The sequence below is a fragment of the Lepus europaeus genome, chromosome 11, assembly GCF_033115175.1.
Source record: "Lepus europaeus isolate LE1 chromosome 11, mLepTim1.pri, whole genome shotgun sequence".
Taxonomy (NCBI): Eukaryota; Metazoa; Chordata; class Mammalia; order Lagomorpha; family Leporidae; genus Lepus; species Lepus europaeus.
Genome location: NC_084837.1, coordinates 72,696,089 through 72,714,086, shown reverse-complemented (window position 1 = coordinate 72,714,086; position 17,998 = coordinate 72,696,089). Strand labels below are relative to the sequence as shown.

General features: G+C 51.1%; 1 protein-coding gene across 1 annotated transcript in view; it reads left to right on the top strand.

Moving 5' to 3' along the window:
• Positions 1-817: 817 nt before the first annotated feature.
• Positions 818-17,998, top strand: part of TNFAIP8L3 (TNF alpha induced protein 8 like 3) — a 39,205-nt gene continuing 22,024 nt past the window's right edge. Inside the window, exon 1 of the mRNA XM_062204770.1 lies at positions 818-999. Coding sequence (XP_062060754.1) covers positions 948-999 — 52 coding nt within the window. The 5' untranslated portion in view covers positions 818-947. The remainder of the gene's footprint in view (positions 1,000-17,998) is intronic.

Here is a 17,998-nt window from a genome sequence, read left to right as displayed (position 1 = left end):
AAATATTTTCCCTGGGGTGGGGGGGGCAGTTGGGTGTTCAGGAAGTTTAGAACTGTAACTCCAAAAGATTTAAAAATCTGCTCTTGCCCCGCGGGTTGGGGGGTGGGGAGGGGGATGCAAAGTGGCAGGGCTACACGGTCTGTAGGGCAGGTCTCACCCAGCGCCCCAGCACCACCAACTTGCCCCATCCCCGCCAGCAGAAGCGGCACAACAGCCAGGGTGCGCAACACCTGCCCTGTAAAGTTTACTTCCTCGCTAGGTGCCAGGCCCTATGCCCGGTCCCTCCCGTGCATTATCTTACTCGCCCACATTCCTACCAGAAGGAAGCTGCCGTTTCGGACCCTTCCCCCCACTTTCCAAGAGAGGAAAAAGACGCAGAGTCCTAGCCCAGAGTCTCTGCACAGTGGAGTCAGGCTCCGAACCGGGGGAAGCCTCCAATCACCCAACACTCGGGACCTCTCCCAGTCCTACACGCCTAGAGGCGCTTTTTCACCTAAGACTCCTGCAAACTCGGCCACACCCAAGGGAAGGGGGATCGGCTTCGCCGGCCAGCACCCGGGTGCCACGCTCCCCGGGTCCGGAGCGCCAGGCTCGGGTGGGGAGGAGCAGCGCCGCCCCCCGGGGTATTTAACCCTAGCCTGCAGCCCGCGGGGCGCCGGACTCCGCAGCTCCTCGGTTCTCGCGCCTCCCCCTCTTCCCCGCTCCCTCCCGCGCGCCCCACCCTCAGCCCCGCGCTGGCCTCCCCCACAGGCACCGGCCAGCGGGCTCCGGGCGCGGGCAGCTCTCGCCTCTGCGGAGCCGCCCCCTGACTGCTGGCGCCGCGCACTGCCCAGCCCGCGCCGCCCGGTTGCCTGCAGAGTGCGCCGCGGCAGCCCGAGCCGGGACGCCGGCCCGAGCGCCCTGCAGACCGGCAGGGCTCCGTGCACACCCGGCCGGCAGCCCGCAGCATGGATTCGGATTCCGGGGAGCAGAGCGAGGGCGAGCCCGTGACTGCTGCAGGTAGCAAGGGGCCCCCCTCCGGCAGCCTTGCTGGCAGGGCTGGGGCTGGGAAGGAGGGGAGGCCGGGGCAGGAAATCTCGGAGCTGCCAAGCGGGAGGCCAGTCCTCACCAGCCGGCTCCCTGGAAGGCCAGGGTGGGAATCGCTCCGTGAAGAGTTTCCTTTGGGGTTCCCCTACCCACTGGTACTTGGGCGCTGGAGAGAAAGAGGAAGTGCACTGGGTTGGGGGGTGAAGGGGGCGGCTCTCGGCACTGCTGGCCCCCGCAGCGGGCCCCGGGCACCCGGGCTGGGTGGGGGCAGGGAAGGGTTCGGGAAACCCGTGTCCTGTAGTTGGCTGCAGCGAAGGTGGCACACATCTTTTTAAAGAACTTTCCGAGCGCCCGTAGGGTCCTCGGACCTGTGGCCATGCTGCGGGACAGGTGACTGGGTCCGCGGGCGTGATGGGGACTCTGGGAGGCAAAGGCCCCGCAGGTGCCACGGACGGGCAGGGGACCCCGAGGCTGCTGGGCGAGCCGGTGCAGAAGCGCTGGCCCATCGCTGCCGACTGGGGGGGGGGGGGGTCCCAGAACGCAGACGCGGGCGCGCGGGGGCGGACGTCGCCTTCGGGAAGCACCGCCGGCTTTTCACAATCGATAGTTATGGAAGCAAGAGGTAGATGCTTACTTGGGGGAAGAAAATGAGTGCCCTCCCCCGCCCCTCCCTGATACTGAGCAGCAAGAGGAAGCCACCCACAACCTAGGGCGACTCACCACCGAGCTCTGCCCACCCCCACCGGCCGCTCCCGCCCACCAGTCCGTGCCTCTGAGACCCACTGGCACTAGCACAGACCTGAGACCTGCTGGCTGATGCCGTCCTGGTACAGAAGCCCCGGAACCATCCCCACTCTCCCCAGTTCAGACCACAGGGCTTAGGGTGGGGACCGAGAGACAGGAGGCACCGCCAGTGCGGGCGTGGGCGTGGGAAGACAGGTTCAGGAACCGGGCAGGACAGCGCCCAAGTGTATTATTCCTGTGTGTATCAATCCCCTTCATCCCCCACGGCACCTAGCCAGGCGGTTTTATCCATTCTGCAGAGGTTCAGAGGCAGGGAAATGGGTTTGCTCACATCTCAAGAGCCTGGGAGTAGCCTGGGCTCTTGGATTCCCCTACCACAGGGCCACACCCCTCACAGGGCAGCTGTGGCCAATACCTTGGGGGTGGCTGGAAGGGAAGGGACAAGGCTGACAGAAAGGAAGATGCCCTTTGTGGGGATTCCTGTATGTGTGTAAGCGCCACCTGTTCTGCCGAGGTATATGGAGACCATTCTCCAACGGGAACCCTTTGTGTACCTGTTTCTGTGACTATTAAGCACTCAACAGTTGCTTCACAGGTGGCTTGTGGCGCTCTCATCATTTTAAAGGTCCAGTTGGTGGCTTGTGTATTTCTAAGTAAACTATTTCCAGAGCTCGAAGTATGGGTGGAGGGAGGGCCACTGACACAGATTCTTTACTGTCTCAAAATCCCAGAGTCTAACAGGCTTCATGCTACCCCTCAATCTCTCCTGCTGGGTGAGGTTAGGGTTGCAATAGGAATGAGAAAAAGGAGGCTTAGACAAAGAGGGAGTGAGGAGAAACTGCAGGATCCTTGGTCCTGGTGTTAAGTGTGTGTGTGTTGGGGGGGGGGGGATCTTATGCACCCTCTTGTCTTCTCCCGTCCTCACCCTACTCCTACTCTGCCCTAGTGCTAAGTATCTTTGCATATATCCATGACACTCTGGGTCAGAGGGCCTCTGCACAGCTGATAGCAAACATTAGCACTGTGGTCGGATGGGTCTCAGAAAGGACAGAGCAGCCAGATGGCATGGGCTGTCACCATATTTGTGCACCTGTTTTCTACAGTCATTTCTTCTTTCTTCATGCGCTTGAGTCTCAGAAGTTGAATATTTTAATGTCATGAGCCATTCTGCTAAATGGCATTGAGTCTCACTCATTAGTTTCAGTGTTAAAGTACTCTCCTTAGTGACAGCACGTCAAAAGTGGATGCTAATTCACCACCTTGCTAAGGCTACATTCTGTCAAATGAAAACCCTTGTCACGGATTCAGACACAGGTTAAATGACAGGCGTGTTACCCATAGGGGATGACGTGCCACTACAGGAAAGCTGGCATTCACCCGTGAGCGTGTATGTGTGCAAGCAGAGAAAGGCAACCGAGTAAGCAGGACCTCTTGGACTAGTCCTGTGTACAGCAACCTTGTAGGCAGGTGAGATGTAAGGATCGCCTCTTCCCAACATCCTTCCTTTCCTGAGTGCATGAAAAGCCCTACCCTAAGATGGATATTATAAGACTGAGCCTACACTTTGGAATTAGAAAGCCCCTCGTGTCAATCTCCATCTGATGTGGCAAGTTATGGAACCTCTCTAACCTCAGTTTTCCTCTCTGTAAAATGGGGATAACAATAGTACCACAGGATTAAAAACAGTAACCCATGAAGAACCTCCCTGGTCATCATTCAGGAACCATCATTTAATGGTAACTGCTCTTTGATTATTGCCCAATTAGGTTATTTATTCTAAGAATACTGCTAAATAATGCACCCCAGTACTGTGGAAAATGTGAATCATTAGGTGTGTGTAAAACAATTCATATTGTTGTCACCACACTGATTTAATTGCCTAGAGAAATCTGTTTTGGATTTTCTCCTTTTTAATCTTTTTATCTGATGTATGTCTGCATGTACTTAAGTGTTTATTGGGGATGATTCTCTTAAACTTTTTAAATTTCCATTTTTATTTGAAAAGCTGAAAAAGAGACTGAGATCTTCCATATACTGTTTCATTCCCCAAATACCCACAACAAGCAGGGCTGGGCAAGGCCAAAGCCAGAAGCCTAAAACTTAAGTTAGGTCTCCTACGCAGGTGGCAGGACCCAACTGCTTGCTGCCTCCCAGGGTGGACATTAGCAGGAATGCTGGATCAAAAGTGGAGTAGGGACTGGTGCTGTGGTGCAGGGGGTTAACGCCCTGGCCTGAAGCACCGACATCCCATATGGACACCGGTTCTAGTCCTGCTGCTCCTCTTCTGATCCAGCTCTCTGCTATGGCCTGAGATAGCAGAAGTTAGCCCAAGTCCTTGGGCCTCTGCACCCACATGGGGAGACCTGGAAGAAGCTCCTGGCTCCTGGCTTCAGATCGGCACAGCTCTGGCCATTGCGGCCATCTGGGGAGTGAACCAGTGGATGGAAGACCTCTCTCTCTGTCTCTACCTCTCTCTGTAACTCTGTCTTTCAACTAAATAAAACAAAATCTTAAAAAAAAAAAAAAGTGGAGTAGGCAGGATATGAACCACACTCTCTGATAGGGCATGGGGGTATCCTGAGCAGAGACTTAACTGCTGCACCAAACACTTGGGGGAGATTTTCAATTCACGTCTTCTCGTCTTTATCCGTCTTCCAGCCCAAGGCATGAAGATGGGGACATTCCAACCTGTTGTTTCCACCACCCTCTCCTCCAGCTCTAAAAGTTGTAAAAAGCCGAGAACCCCCTACCTAATCCGCCTGCCTACCTGGAGATGAGAGGAAGAGGTGACGGTCCCCTCCCTCCCCCTCCCCACCCCGCTGGTAAACCCTTTCCCTTCAGTGTGGCAGCAGGCACAGGACGTGATTGCCTTCTTCCCTTCCACCTCTGCCCATCACGGCCACCTGCTGGCAGAGGAGAAAGGCAACTTCACAGTCACTCCCTCTTTACAGTATCTCAAGAGACTCTTCCAAGGTCTTCCCTCTGCATGTGGTGTGGATCTCTCATCAAGCAACACCCTATAGCAGGGGATTAGGGCTGTCAGGAAGAGTTGTCTTCATCTGCATTTTCTATTTTTAAGGAAGCACAAGATGATGCTTCGCCTTTCTGGCATTTTATGGTTCTTTCTGTGATTAGAGAAGAGGCAAGGTTTATGGACTACTGGATTCATTCCAGACACCCAACTTGGCAGTCTTTCCTCTGGCAAACCCACCATCCATCTCTCAGAAACCCTAGAGCTTGATGTATGCACTTGGGAGTGATTGAGAGTCTTTCCTAAGAAGCAACATGGGAATAAATATTAGCAACATCAGCTTTTCTCCTTTATGGCTTGGAAGACCAAGATAGTTTGCCCAGCTGAGTTTAGATGAGCTCATTCCACTCACAGGTACACAGTCCAGGGCAGTCGAGCTTGATGGGACATCTTGCCCCTGGGTAGTATGATAGAGGTGGGTTGTGAATAGGAAAAAAATCAACTGGGAAAACAAAGGCCCTGCTTCTCCACCCCCTGGGTTTCAAAGCGGAGAAAATACATTCCTAGAGTCAGATATAGTTTGAGCAAAGGGACAGATGAACAGGGAGGTAACTGGAGTAGTAGGTACACACGGAAGGTCCTGGAAAAATCAAGCTAGGTCAGTGTAGGGAGTTCTAGTAAAAAGGAGGTCTTAAAAACTTGGTCTGGATGGTGGTACCTGGGGAGCTTCTGTGATTGGTGGCAGAGATGTGGCCAAGCGAGAGCTGGGTTTTCAGAAGCTGCATCTGGTGGAGATGGAGAAATGCAAGGTTTTCCTGGGCTTAGAGCCTCCAGCTACCAGGCTGTGGCCATAATGTCCAAGAGGGTGGTAGCACTAAGGCAAGGCAGATGAGGAAGGATACAAATGGCATTTCAGAGAAATCAACAACAGAAGTTGGTGACAGATTGTGCAAAAGTGGCAAAGGAGAAGAAGAGTGGAAGGGAGACAGTGGCGTGTTGAGTTGGAGTGAAGATGCCCTGGAAGCAGAGAAATGAGAGAGCCAGGCTCCCTGACACCACACGCCTCTCCATCCTCAGGCTCTTGGCAGTGATGCTTGGGTTCAAGATTCTTTTCCTCTTTAGACAGCTCCACAAGCACGTTGGTACTGAGATATCATCCGATTTGCTGGTTTGCTACCTCTCATTGGTCGATTCCATATGCAGGCTGTTGCAATCTCTGTTGACTGACAGAAAGGTGATGAGAGGACTGGCTGAGAGCAGGCACGACCTGGGAACGATGGGCCATTTGGCTATTAGTCATATGCCCGTCTCTTGTTTCTGTTCACTGAAATTTGCATGGGTCTGTGCCTTGTCCACACAGTGAGCTGTAGCTGCTTTCAAAGTCAGGACCTTGTCATGTGCTTCTTCATGTTCCCGAGGTTTTATGAGAATAGTAAATGAATTAATATCCTGAGGATCCTCCTGAGAACTTCGCACTAAAAAGCCAGACAAGAGCCACAAACCTGTCTATTGAAGTAGAACTTCCAGAGCCTTCCTTTGGTATTTTGTTGTTTTGTTCCAGCGTTTTAAGATTTCTTGCACTGCCTTAAACTGTTTGGCATTCTGAGGAACATGAAGAGAGATTAGGACGGTCTGTCCTGTCCTCTAAGACTTGAAACTGGACGGAGAGACAAGACATACCGATGACCACAGCCTAAGCCAGTGCCTGAAGCCTCCTAGCCTCCCTTGCGGGGGATTATACCCTCACTGAATCTCTGACACTAGCTACTTGCCAATGTGTGTTTGACAGCTGTTCCTATCCTGGGCTGTCGGGTGCCTTTGGGCAAAGCTCGAGTCTTTTTTAGACGCTTTGCCTTCCCTCACATCACTTAGGAGCCCTCCACACCGTAGCAAGTTACTGGATGGACAGGTAGATGGAGGGGTGGATGCAGGGACGGTGTTGTAGGGAGGTTCTCAGGAAGCAGACTGAGATGGACGTTAGCAAGCAGGTTTACTTGTGACCTCTCTCGGGATCAGTGTCTACAGAAAGGCAGGGAAGGGAGAGGTGAGGAGGGAAGGGAAGGGAGCTGCCCTGCAGACCCACCAACAGCCTCAGCTAAGCCCACAAGCTACAAGGACCCTTCAGGACTGTTCCGATTGGGGTGAGGAGACAAGCTTTTTTACCCGCCTCCCCCAGTCAGCAGTCATTAGATGGCAGGCCACCTCATGTGTCACCTTGGGCGAGCCTGTACCCTTCAGCCGAGGGCTTGTGGAGGCGAGTCCTTCAGTCCTGAAGGCAAAGCCAAACTGCACGTGGCAGCATCCACAAGTGGCCTGCACAGTTCTTCAGGGCTGTCTCATTCGGGACAGCAGCCTGACCAGCCGCAGAGTTCAGGGGGTGCTTGTTCAGCTGTCAACTTTATCTAGACCTCTTTAGGCAGCTGAAGTTGCCTTTCCCAAACTCACAGTTTGCACCCAACTGTTCAATACACACAACTGAATAGATACTGCTGGGTCATTTGTTTTGTATTCAGAGTGGTGCTGGATGCTGGAGCACACAGAAATGGAATTAGATGTGGTTCTGCCTTCAAGAAGAGAGAAAACACCCACCCTCAAACTCAGTCTATAAGATTGGGCAGCACCAACCATAAACAGTGCAGGATTTGGCCAGTGGAGCGAGGTTACTGAAGTTCTAGTGAGAGGCTGCTGGAGATAGATAATGTGTATGAGTGTGTACACATACATTTCCTGTGTGATTTTTCTCCTTTAAAAAATAGCACCTGCTTTCTCATTTGTCAGCAACACTAAATTATAGTCACACTTTCCATTAGCACTTTCGCTAACTGGTTCGTGCTCCTACATTGACTCTCATTTGAATTCACACGTAAATCTCTATAAAGACATTATATAAATAATTTTGTTTTGCTTTCCAGTCCCTTGGCTTCCAACTCTTTATATAAAATGCCTGTGTAGGTGGGTGTTTGGGCTGTATTCAGTACAAGTGCTAAAATAAAAGGATAGAGAAGGAGAACTTAAAAGATAAGTTTCCTTTAAAATATCTCATGAGGAGAGAAAATACCTTTACTCACCCTCCCCCACCCCACAGATTCCTTTAAAAACTCAAAGTAAATGTAATCAAAAGATCAAAGTATTTTGGTAAAAAAAATTTTTGATATTAATACATATTTTTGTCCATGATACACATTTTCTGTGAACATTTTCAAGATTCCCCTCCCCATTTATTAAGACATGATGGGAAAATATCTTATTTTATTATACATCAGAAATGTTCTTGGGATCCATGTTGTGGCATACCAGGTAAAGCCACAGCCTGCAACACTGGCATCCTATGTGGGTGCCAGTTCATGTCCCAGCTGCTCCACTTCTTATCCAGCTCCCTGCTTATGGCCTAGGAAAAGCAGCAGAAGATGGCCCAAGTGCTTGGGCCCCTGCCACACACATGGGAGAGCGAGATGAAGCTGCTGGCCCCCTGCTTCAGCCTGGCCCACCCCAGACCATTGCAACCATCTGGGGAGTGAACCAGCAGATGGAACATCTCTGTCTCTGCCTCTGTCTCTGTAACTCTTTCAAAATAAATAAAGTTTTATAAGAAAGCAATGTTCTTTTTAGGCAACTGCATGGCACAAAGTCTGAGGCTGCTTTAGAACAATCTTTGTGTTTGTATTGGGTTTCCTAAACATCATTGCTTGGGAATAAATTTGGGCCTGCTCATGGAAAATCTACCAGTGTGCAGACTATAAAAATGGAAGGTTTGGCAGCACAGAAAGTGCTAGACACACCCTAATAGAAACCAGTATTTTATAACTCCGTTCTCTGAGAGAAAAAGGAGACACTTTGGTGGTGTCCAGTGTTGCTTAAAACTGTTGAAAAACCACAGAGACAGCCACTGGCTGCTAGGTTCTGTTTCAGAAGTAAAATACGCTTTCTGTGAAACTGTTCTAACCCTTAAAGCAAGCACGTTAGCAATATGCAGCTTTATGGAGACTCCAGTTTATATTTTTATAGTGCAGGCATCCAGTTTCACATGAGGGAGGAAATTCTGTAAAACGCTGCTGCTGGTGAGCACGCACGTCCCACATTCCTGAGCTGGGGCCTGTGGGTTCCACTAGGAAGGTGGGCAAATATGGACTAGAATACAGGAGGGAGGGGCGGGGGCTGTCTCAGCGCAGGCCTTTGAGTCCTGCTTCCTCAGTTTCCTTTCATTAAGACTGAGAAAATCAGGGAGGAAAGACTGGAGTGGAGATGACAGAATACGAGAAACTGGAGTTTAAGAAGTCACAGTAAAACAAGATGAGAAATTGTACAGATGAGCCCAAGACGGGCCTAGGATGACCGATTTTGAACATAACCCTGACCACGAGGCCTCCTTTGTTAGTAAGGCATTAACTGTATCTCCACAAGGCCCTACTTTAAGCTGCAGACATTCCCTGCATTAGTCCAATAATACATGAGCAATAATACATGGCTGACCATGCTCTAGAACAGGAGCTGGTGAGGGTGGCTAGTAGGGCAGAGAGAGTATGGACACAAAGCCACTGCTAGGGAGAGAAGGACCAGGGGGACCGCAGGGTCACAGGCTTCTTTGGGGTCAGAGGACCTGGTAAGAGAGGAGCACAGGAGTGACTAGCCAAGTTACGAAGTGCCAAAGACAAATGTTCCCTTTCTCGGACTGTACTTAGACTGGGGCCTAAGCCCTTTGTTTCAACCCAACGTTTATTTTTAAGATTTATTTACTTGAAAGAGAGTGAAAAAGAGATCTTCCATCTGCTGGCTCACTCCCAAATGACCACGACAGTTGGGGCTGGGCCAGGCCAAAGCCAGGAGCTTCATCCGAGTCTCCCACATGGATGGCAGAGACCCAAGTACTTGGACCATCCTCCATTGCTTTCCCAGGTGCATTAGCAGGGAGCTAGATTGGAAGCAGAGCAGCTGGGAATCAAATCAGTGCCCATATGAGATGCTGCCATTGCACGCAGCGGCCTAACGTGCTGTGCCACAATGCCGGGCCCTCACCCCAACATTCACACTATTTCAGATGTGGAATCTCCAGGACATGGTGACTCAAGGGGGAAGAGAGAACGCAAAGCTCAGGTTTTGGCACTATGAAAATAATTTGAAATGCACAGCCAGATGACGTGGGTTTAGGTTTCCAGAGCTGTCTCTTAGTTATTGCCTTTTAGTAACACTATTTTCTGACCACATGAGTGAAAAGCCATGTGAAAACAGTACAAAGAAAAACCAAATTGAGCCCTAAGAGTCGATGCACTCTTCCTAAGGCAAGAATATAGTCCAAAAGCAATACTAAAAAGATGCTAGAGAGCTTTGTCTAGAGAGAATAAGAATACCCCTTCCAAAATATTTGTCTGTGGCTGCTAAAAGCATCTGGCTACACAGCCAGGCAGCACTGGAATCAGATCTAGGGGGCCAGATCCCCTGATTTCTCTATCCTTCCCTCAAAACATATGCATTTTTTAAAAATCAGTTATTCTAGGTATTGGGATATCCAGAGGACACAGCTCTTTTCCCTTCTGAGACTTTCTTCCGTGTTCTTGCCACCTGACCCCCACCACCACCACCTTCCCTCTCTGAGGGTTCTCCACCGCTGGTCCACACCTGTGTGTGATGCAGCAGCCTCTTCCCTGGACCAGCCACTCCCCCTCCTGTCAGAATAGCCCTTCTTCAAGGAACCCTCAGAAGACAACAACATACTTTTTTTTTTTTTTTTAAGTATGTGACAGGCGTTTGGTAGGTTTTACAGATGCCCAGTGACAACTATGAAAGCTAATTTACTTGGGCTTAAACAACTAAAGAAAACTTTTATTGGCCTCTAATGTCACATTTATGTTTCATTTTCTTCAGACTGATTTTATTGTAAGAAAACAGAAATTTGCCTATCTGTGTTAGACCTCCCTCCCTTTAGAGTTTAACTTCATGATCACCGATTCAATCCCATCAAACAAGGCTAGCAGAGTTAAGTTTATACAGGTCAGCTTTTAGAGGGCCCAGAGTGGTATCTGGTAGGAATTCAATCTCCATTTTCTTGACTTTTCTTTGACATCTCTGGCTGTATTCATACTGAATTCCCCGCACCCTTCCTCAGTTTCTAGCCCTGTACCCCTCATCAGTACCTTTCCCTATCTATGCATCCCAAGGTGGTATTTTCTGACAAAACACTCTTGGGAAAACCCATCTGTCCTCACAGCACAGAGCTACAGATTCCCAAAGCTGTGGTCTAGCCCAGCGCTCTCTCCTGAGCACAAAGCCTTCCGCCCAAGGTCTCCCCTGGTGACCAGAGGCTGCCCCAGCACATCCACACCCAGGCCATTGCCTTGCCCTCGTCCTCGTCCTTATCCTCTCCCAGTTCTGCTGGTGGCCCCCAAATCACTCAAAGGTCCCCCACTGTGAAGGCGGAAGAACAATGAAATAGCCCGCACGCATATAATCTCAAAGCAAAACCATGGCACGGATACAGCAGGTGTTGTTATTTCCAGTTCACAGCTGAAGAGGCAGATTCGGAGGGATTAAATTAGCTCCACCACAAAGGCAGTGGCAGATTTTCTCTATTTAAAACTTCCCCAGAGCGGAGGGGACGGGGCAGAGCCAACTCCAAAGAGCTAACCTAAATAACGGCAGCACCCAGAGAGACATGCAGAGAACTACCGAGCGCGCACGGACATCGCCGCACAGCGGGGTCACCCCGCGGTTGTACTCAGCTTTTCCTCATTATCACAAAATAGCCAAGACAAGCTCCTTCCGAAGCAACGCGATGTATTTCCACTCATGGTTTAGGAAGTTCAGGGGCGAGGGTCCGTGACCCCATTGCTTCGGCAGCCTGAAGATGCAACAGCGCCACAACTTCTAACCAGGGCAGAGCCCCATGCTGAAGCAGACCCACCACTCAACGCTTTTAAAGCCAAATCTCTCGCGAGACCGGGCCTCCACAGGCACGCCCCCAGTGACCTAAGGACCTCCCACTTGGCCCATGCCCTAGGCCTGAGAAAAGTTAATTTGATGAAGAATTAACGATAAAGGGACGTGTTGGCATTATAATGTGTACAACACAAGCTCAATAGACTATGAAACCAATTCTCCCTTCAGTGAACACCCTAAAATGTTTGCAAGATGTAAGTGGTGTGGGGGGTCGGGAGTGGGTGATTGTGGCCAAGCAGGTTAAGCCGCTGCATGGGAAGCCAGCTGTTTCCAATCCAGCTTCCTGCTAATGTGCCTAGGAAGGCAGCAGCAGATGGCCCAAGTACCAAGTACTCGGGTCCCAGACACCCACATGGGAGACCCAGATGGAGTTCCTGGCGCATGGCTTCAACCTAGCCCAGAACTAGCTGTTGTGGCCATTTGGAGAGTTCACTAGCAGATGGGAAACATTTCTCTCTCCCTCTCCCTCTCCCTCTCTCTCTCCCCTCTGTCCCTCTCTCTCTTTCCCCCTTCCCCTCCTCCCCCTCCCTTTTCCCCTCTCTCCCTCTCTATGTCTCTCTTTCTCGCCTTCTCTCTTTCCTTCCTTCCTAAATAAAATATTCGATTTATTTGGAAGGCGGAGTGACAGAGAAAACGGGAGAAACAGAGAGAGATCTTCTCTCTACTGATTCACTCTCCAAATATCCTCAACAGCTGGGCCTGGGCCAGGCTGAAGGCAGGAGCCTGGAATTCCATCCAGGTCTCTCCCACAAGGTGGCAAAACCTAAGAACTTGAGCCACCATCTGCTGCCTCCTAGGCACATGAACAGAAAGCTGGATTGCAAGCGCAAAGCAGCCAGGATTAGAACCAGGAATTCTTATATGGGTGCAAGCATCCCAAGTAGAAGCTCTACAATGTCTACACCACAACGTCCCACACTCCCCACTCCCCACCACTGGCTATAATTTTTAAAGGAAATCAGAGAATATGAGAGGCAGAATGATGGAGATTTGAGTAAATTCTTGGAGAAAGCAGACATCTTGCCAGAATGGCAGCAAGTGTGGGTCACTCATGGGCTGTTCTGGAACACCCCCACCTGGGCTTTCTCCTTACCCCAGGAGGCAGGTCAGTGATGGCTGAGGTGTAGGAATGGGTGAGGAGGTCTCTTCCCAACTATCCCTAATGTGTTGTTTTATATTGTTAAGACAAATTTCTTTCTTTTTTTTTTTTAACAGGCAGAGTTAGACAGTGAGAGAGAGAGAGAGAGAGAAAGAAAGGTCTTCTTTTTTCCGTTGGTTCACCCCCCAAATGGCCGCTACAGCCGGCGCTGCACCAATCCGAAGCCAGGAGCCAGGTGCTTCCTCCTGGTCTCCCATGCGGGTGCAGGGCCCAAGCACTTGGGCCATTCTCCACTGCCTTCCCGGGCCACAGCAGAGAACTGGACTGGAAGAGGAGCAACTGGGACAGAATCTGGCACTCCAACCAGGACTAGAACCTGGGGTGCCGGTGCTGCAGGTGGAGGATTAGCCAAGTGAGCCGCGGCGCCGGCCAAGATGAATTTCTACACAAAAACAGCCCTGCCAAATTGTCATAACCCAATGAGGTTGGCTGAAGTCTGAGCAAAGAATGAAGAGGGGTGAAAGTGGGTGGTCACTAGGAGACATGGCACAGGCAGAAGGAAGGCTAAGAAAACGGGTCAGGTGGTGAGGAAGTCGAAGGCACTTGCCAGGGGTGCTGTAGGCCAAGCCCATTCTCTTCAGAGTCCCTGGCCTGCAACCAGTCTGCTAATCACTGCCCTTCCTTGGGCCCCTCTGCCTGCCTTCTTAACCTTAAGGAGTTCCCCTCCTGATGTCCGCCCTGGTCCTGGCTCTTTGCCTTATTCCTTGCAGCATCTCAGATCTACAAGCTCCTCCCTGTATCCTTTGCCTGGGAACTAGGAGGACTAAAGCAGTGGAAATTCCAAGTTCTGTGGCCATTCCCAGGGACTAGCCAGGAAGCAAAACTCTTAAAAGCTTCCAGAGGGGGAACGGGGGGGGGGGGGGGGCGGGGGAAGGCCGTTACTGATGTACTACGTTCCCTAAGTAGCAAGACTGAGAGCTGGATGATAGCGATGCAATGCCTTTGAATTCTCAACCTAAATGAGAATATCAAGTCCAGCACGGAGTTCTTTTAGACTTCTTCTTTTATTTATTTATTTATTTATTTATTTATTTATTTATTTTTTGACAGGCAGAGTGGACAGTGAGAGAGAGACAGAGAGAAAGGTCTTCCTTTTGCCGTTGGTTCACCCTCCAATGGCTGCCGCGGTAGGTGCGCTGTGGCCGGCGCACCGCGCTGATCCGATGGCAGGAGCCAGGTGCTTCTCCTGGTCTCCCATGGGGTGCAGGGCCCAAGCACTTGGGCCATCCTCCACTGCACTCCCTGGCCACAGCAGAGAGCTGGCCTGGAAGAGGGGCAACCGGGACAGGATCCCAGCACGGAGTTCTGGACGCAGTCAACCATGGGTTCAGCTGTGAGTGGAATAAGGGTGTTATAAGGTATGTTAAATCTGAAGAAAGTGGCCTTCCCCTGGCCTTCCTTAGGGAGCTGCTAGATCATGAGTCAATCAACAGAGGCCTGCAGGCAGCTCCGGCCTGCCGCCTGCTTTTGTGTTTGTGTTTTTTAGCAGTCATACAAGTCCCTACATAATCCCCTCCATTTCGCCATTTGGCTTATTATTCTTTGGTTCTTGGGAGTAGTCCGCTGATGCCTGGGTGAGACCAGTGCTCCACTAAAACAGGAAAGTAAGCAAAGAGAGAAGAAGCATGAGATCCAGGAAAGAGGAGAGAACCCGAGAGAAGAGCTGGAAGATGCAGGAAGAGCCTCGGCTGACAGCTGGGCAGGCTTGGGGGGAAATGCACTCCCACACAAACTAGGAGACCGAGGGCTCCCAGAGGCATCCCCAGGGGTAAAACAGTGGGAGCCCTGGATTAGTTGATGTGTCTGGACCTACTGAGGAGGTTTTTATTCTGCTGGGAACTTTGCGAGTGACTTGGCTATAGACAGACAGAAAACCAACTGAAAGATAAACAAGCAGCACTTACCTCCTGGGGAAGCAAGAGGAGTAAGACAGGAAATGCTGTCAAGTAAGTCCTAGAAGGAGACCTGACTCGGTCATGGACAGGATCGAAATCACAGCCATGTCATTGCGTTTGATTTAACCAACTGCTGAAAGAACCAAATGGGAAGGTGGAAGAGGAAGTGAATAGGGAAGAGAGCTTAATTGTCCTCTTCCATGCTAAGAAGCTGAGGGTGACTAAAATCAGGAACTAACAATATAAGCGTGGAATTTAAATATGTAGCAGTAATTACTCACGGAAGCAGCTAAAAAGGTTGAAAGTGTCTTGTCTCCATGGAACTAGCAGGGCAGCACAGGATGTTTTGTGCCTTCTAAAATGGTTTGACTTAAAGCACATGTATTATTTTGGGAATAAATTTTTAAAAATAAAACAAGAAAAGAAAAGCAAGCTCAGGACGAGATGGGGTGACCCTGGTCCCTCTCACTGGGAAGAGGCACTGTGTGAGGACTCCCAGCTCCTGGTTGGAAGAAGCAGGCGTCAGAGACCCAAGGACAGGCCAGCTGTGGTTATCATTAATGTTTCTGACAGGAGTGCAAGTGTATTTCAGTCTGATGTTAAGGCTGCAAGCTGTTCCTTCATGCACTGACTGCTGTGTGTGATTTAATCCCTGGCTGGGCCACTGGGATGCAGAAACCATGATTCTTCATCTCAAGGCATTCACAGACTGGTGGGAGATGAAGTCACCCAGCTAATGGCTGACTGATGGATCTGTACCGTGATAACGGTATACTCCAGGGTAGTCGATAGCAGAGAGAAATCACCCCGGAGTCAGAAGTCTTTCAAATGGAGCCCAGGAGGTTGAGGAGGAATTGGGCTGAGACAAGTTGGGGGGGGGGGGTCAGTTTCCAGGCACAGGGGATAGAAGATGCAGAGGCTCAGAGGGCACCTAGGTACATGGAGAGCTGTCCGTAGCCTAGGGCTGAGAGCTCAGAGTGTGTGGAAGGTGAGTAGCACACAGAATGCCAACAGAGTCTGGCTTTGTCCTGAACGTTATGGGAAGCCAGACCAGGCTCTTCCAGAGGAAGAGCATCAACAAATCTTGCTCTCAGCCCAGTTTGGAAAATAGGGCAGAAGCTGGGGGAGAGAGAGGTGAGGAAGGAGATGACGGTGCTCTGTGCTAAGGCAGCATGCTGAGACGGGAAGGCAGATGTATTTGAAGATATCAAGGGCGCTGAGTAGACAGGTGTCCCATTAGACGGGGGAGCTGAGGCAAGGCTGGCCCCCAGCTTCTGCACACGAGGCAGGCGACAGAGTCACCTCATATATGAGGAGAGGGCTCCGGGGGCTGGAGGAGGGAGCTGAGACATTTTGAACGTGTGGAGGTGAGGGGGTCGGTGGGAATTCAGGTGGCGAGGTCAGGCAGCAGTTGGTGTGGGAGTGGGCCTCAGGAGAGACCCCCGGGCTGGGGGTGTGTGTTGGGAAGGAACTGGCACAGAGAATGGGTGCTTCTCCCCTGCCAGGGAGAGCGTGTGGTCAGAGAAGAGGGAAACCAGGAGAACACGCGGACTTAAAGCACAAACAGAGGGCAAGTAGCCCAGGAGGAGGCCAGGACCAAGAGAGTGAGGTGAGGGACAGAGACCGGGAGAGGCTCCAGTGCTGCGGGAGGCCAGCTTAGCTAGGGACGGAGAGCTGTGTGTGCACACTAGGAGCCGGAAGAACACCTCTCGCATGCAGCAACAACCCAAAATGCCCTCCCGTGCTTCCAAACTCCTCAGGGACAATGAAAAGACCATCGAGTTTGAGGTGAAAGTTGGGGAAGGACCGAATGACAGCTTCTCTCTCCTCAGGCCTCTTCCTGGGCTGACCAGTCACTACCGGTTTTTTGAGTTTGAAATTTACCATTGAGGGGTGAGCATTTGGCACAGCAGTTAAGACACCAATTGGAACTCCTGCATCCCATATCAAAGTGCAGGTTCAAGTCCCAGCTCCACTCCTAATTCCAACTTCCCGCTAATGCTGACCATGGGAGGCAGCAAGTGATGGCTCAAGTGGTTGGGTTCCTGCCACTCATGCAAGAGATACAGATGGAGTTCCTGGCTCCAAATTTCAGCCCGGCCCAGCCCCAGATGTTTAAGACATTTAGGGGGAGTGAACCAGAGAATGGGAGCTCTGTCTCTGTCTCTCTGCCTCTCAAATGGAGAAAACTTTAATTAAATAAAATAATATGCTATGGATCTCCTACCATGGTGAACTTGGCAATCAAGGCCCACTCTCCTAGGACTACCAGGAAACAAACAAATGAAGCCAGGTTGGGAGTTCCTGGAATAGGTCTGGTGCAGAGGAGAGGCAGGGGGAAGGGCATCAGGAGTGCCTGGATTTAGGGAGAAGATACACAGAGCACAGTGGAGTGAGACTGGGCAAAGGCTGAGCCGCCATCTCTTTGGGCCACAGGGATGTGAGGCCGAGTGAGAAGAGCTGCCCTTGAGGTTCTGGACACAACTCCCACACACAGCTGTGTCAGCACAGGGCAGCCGGCTGGAGCCAGGACCTGGTGGGGCTGGCAGTCTGCAGCTTAATCTGCGGATATTGAGGCCAGCACAGGAAGGAGCCTTGGAGAGCACCATCATGACCGCCTGCTGACCACCTGCTGTCTGGGGAGCACAGACTGAAGTCTCACAGAGGAGGATGAGGGCTGATGGAAGCATCGGGGCCCCCAGGGAAGCATGGACGGGGATGGCATTTTGGAAGGAAACCACAAAAAAAAAAAAAAAAAAAAAAAAGAAATCTGGAGGATCCAAGGTCAGTGCATCAAGATGTTCACAGTGGCAGAAAGCAGAAAGAACTTGTATTCCATTGCCAAAGAATGGCAGGCGTGAGCAGAGAGAGCTTAGCGCAGGCAGGGAACCAGCACGTGAGACAGACAGCTGATGATCCCTACACCAGCATCAGTCACATCTGATGCGTGCTGGGGGGCGGTTGTTTTAATTTTTTTTTTGTTTGTTTGAAAGGCAGAGAGACAGAAAGGAAATGTCCCATTTGCTGGGCCAGGCTGGAGCTGGGAGCTGGGAACTCAGTCCGGATCTCTCACCTGTGTAGCAGAGCCCCAGTTACTTGAGCCATCATTTGCTGCCTCCCAGGAGCACATTAACTAGAAGCTGGATCAGAAGTGCAGAGTAGCAGGGACTCTAACCAGGCACTCCAATATGGGATGCAGGTGTCCCAAGTGGGAGCTTAACCTACTAAGCCACAACACCTGCTCTGTTCTCAGCATCTTTGAGTGACCACACC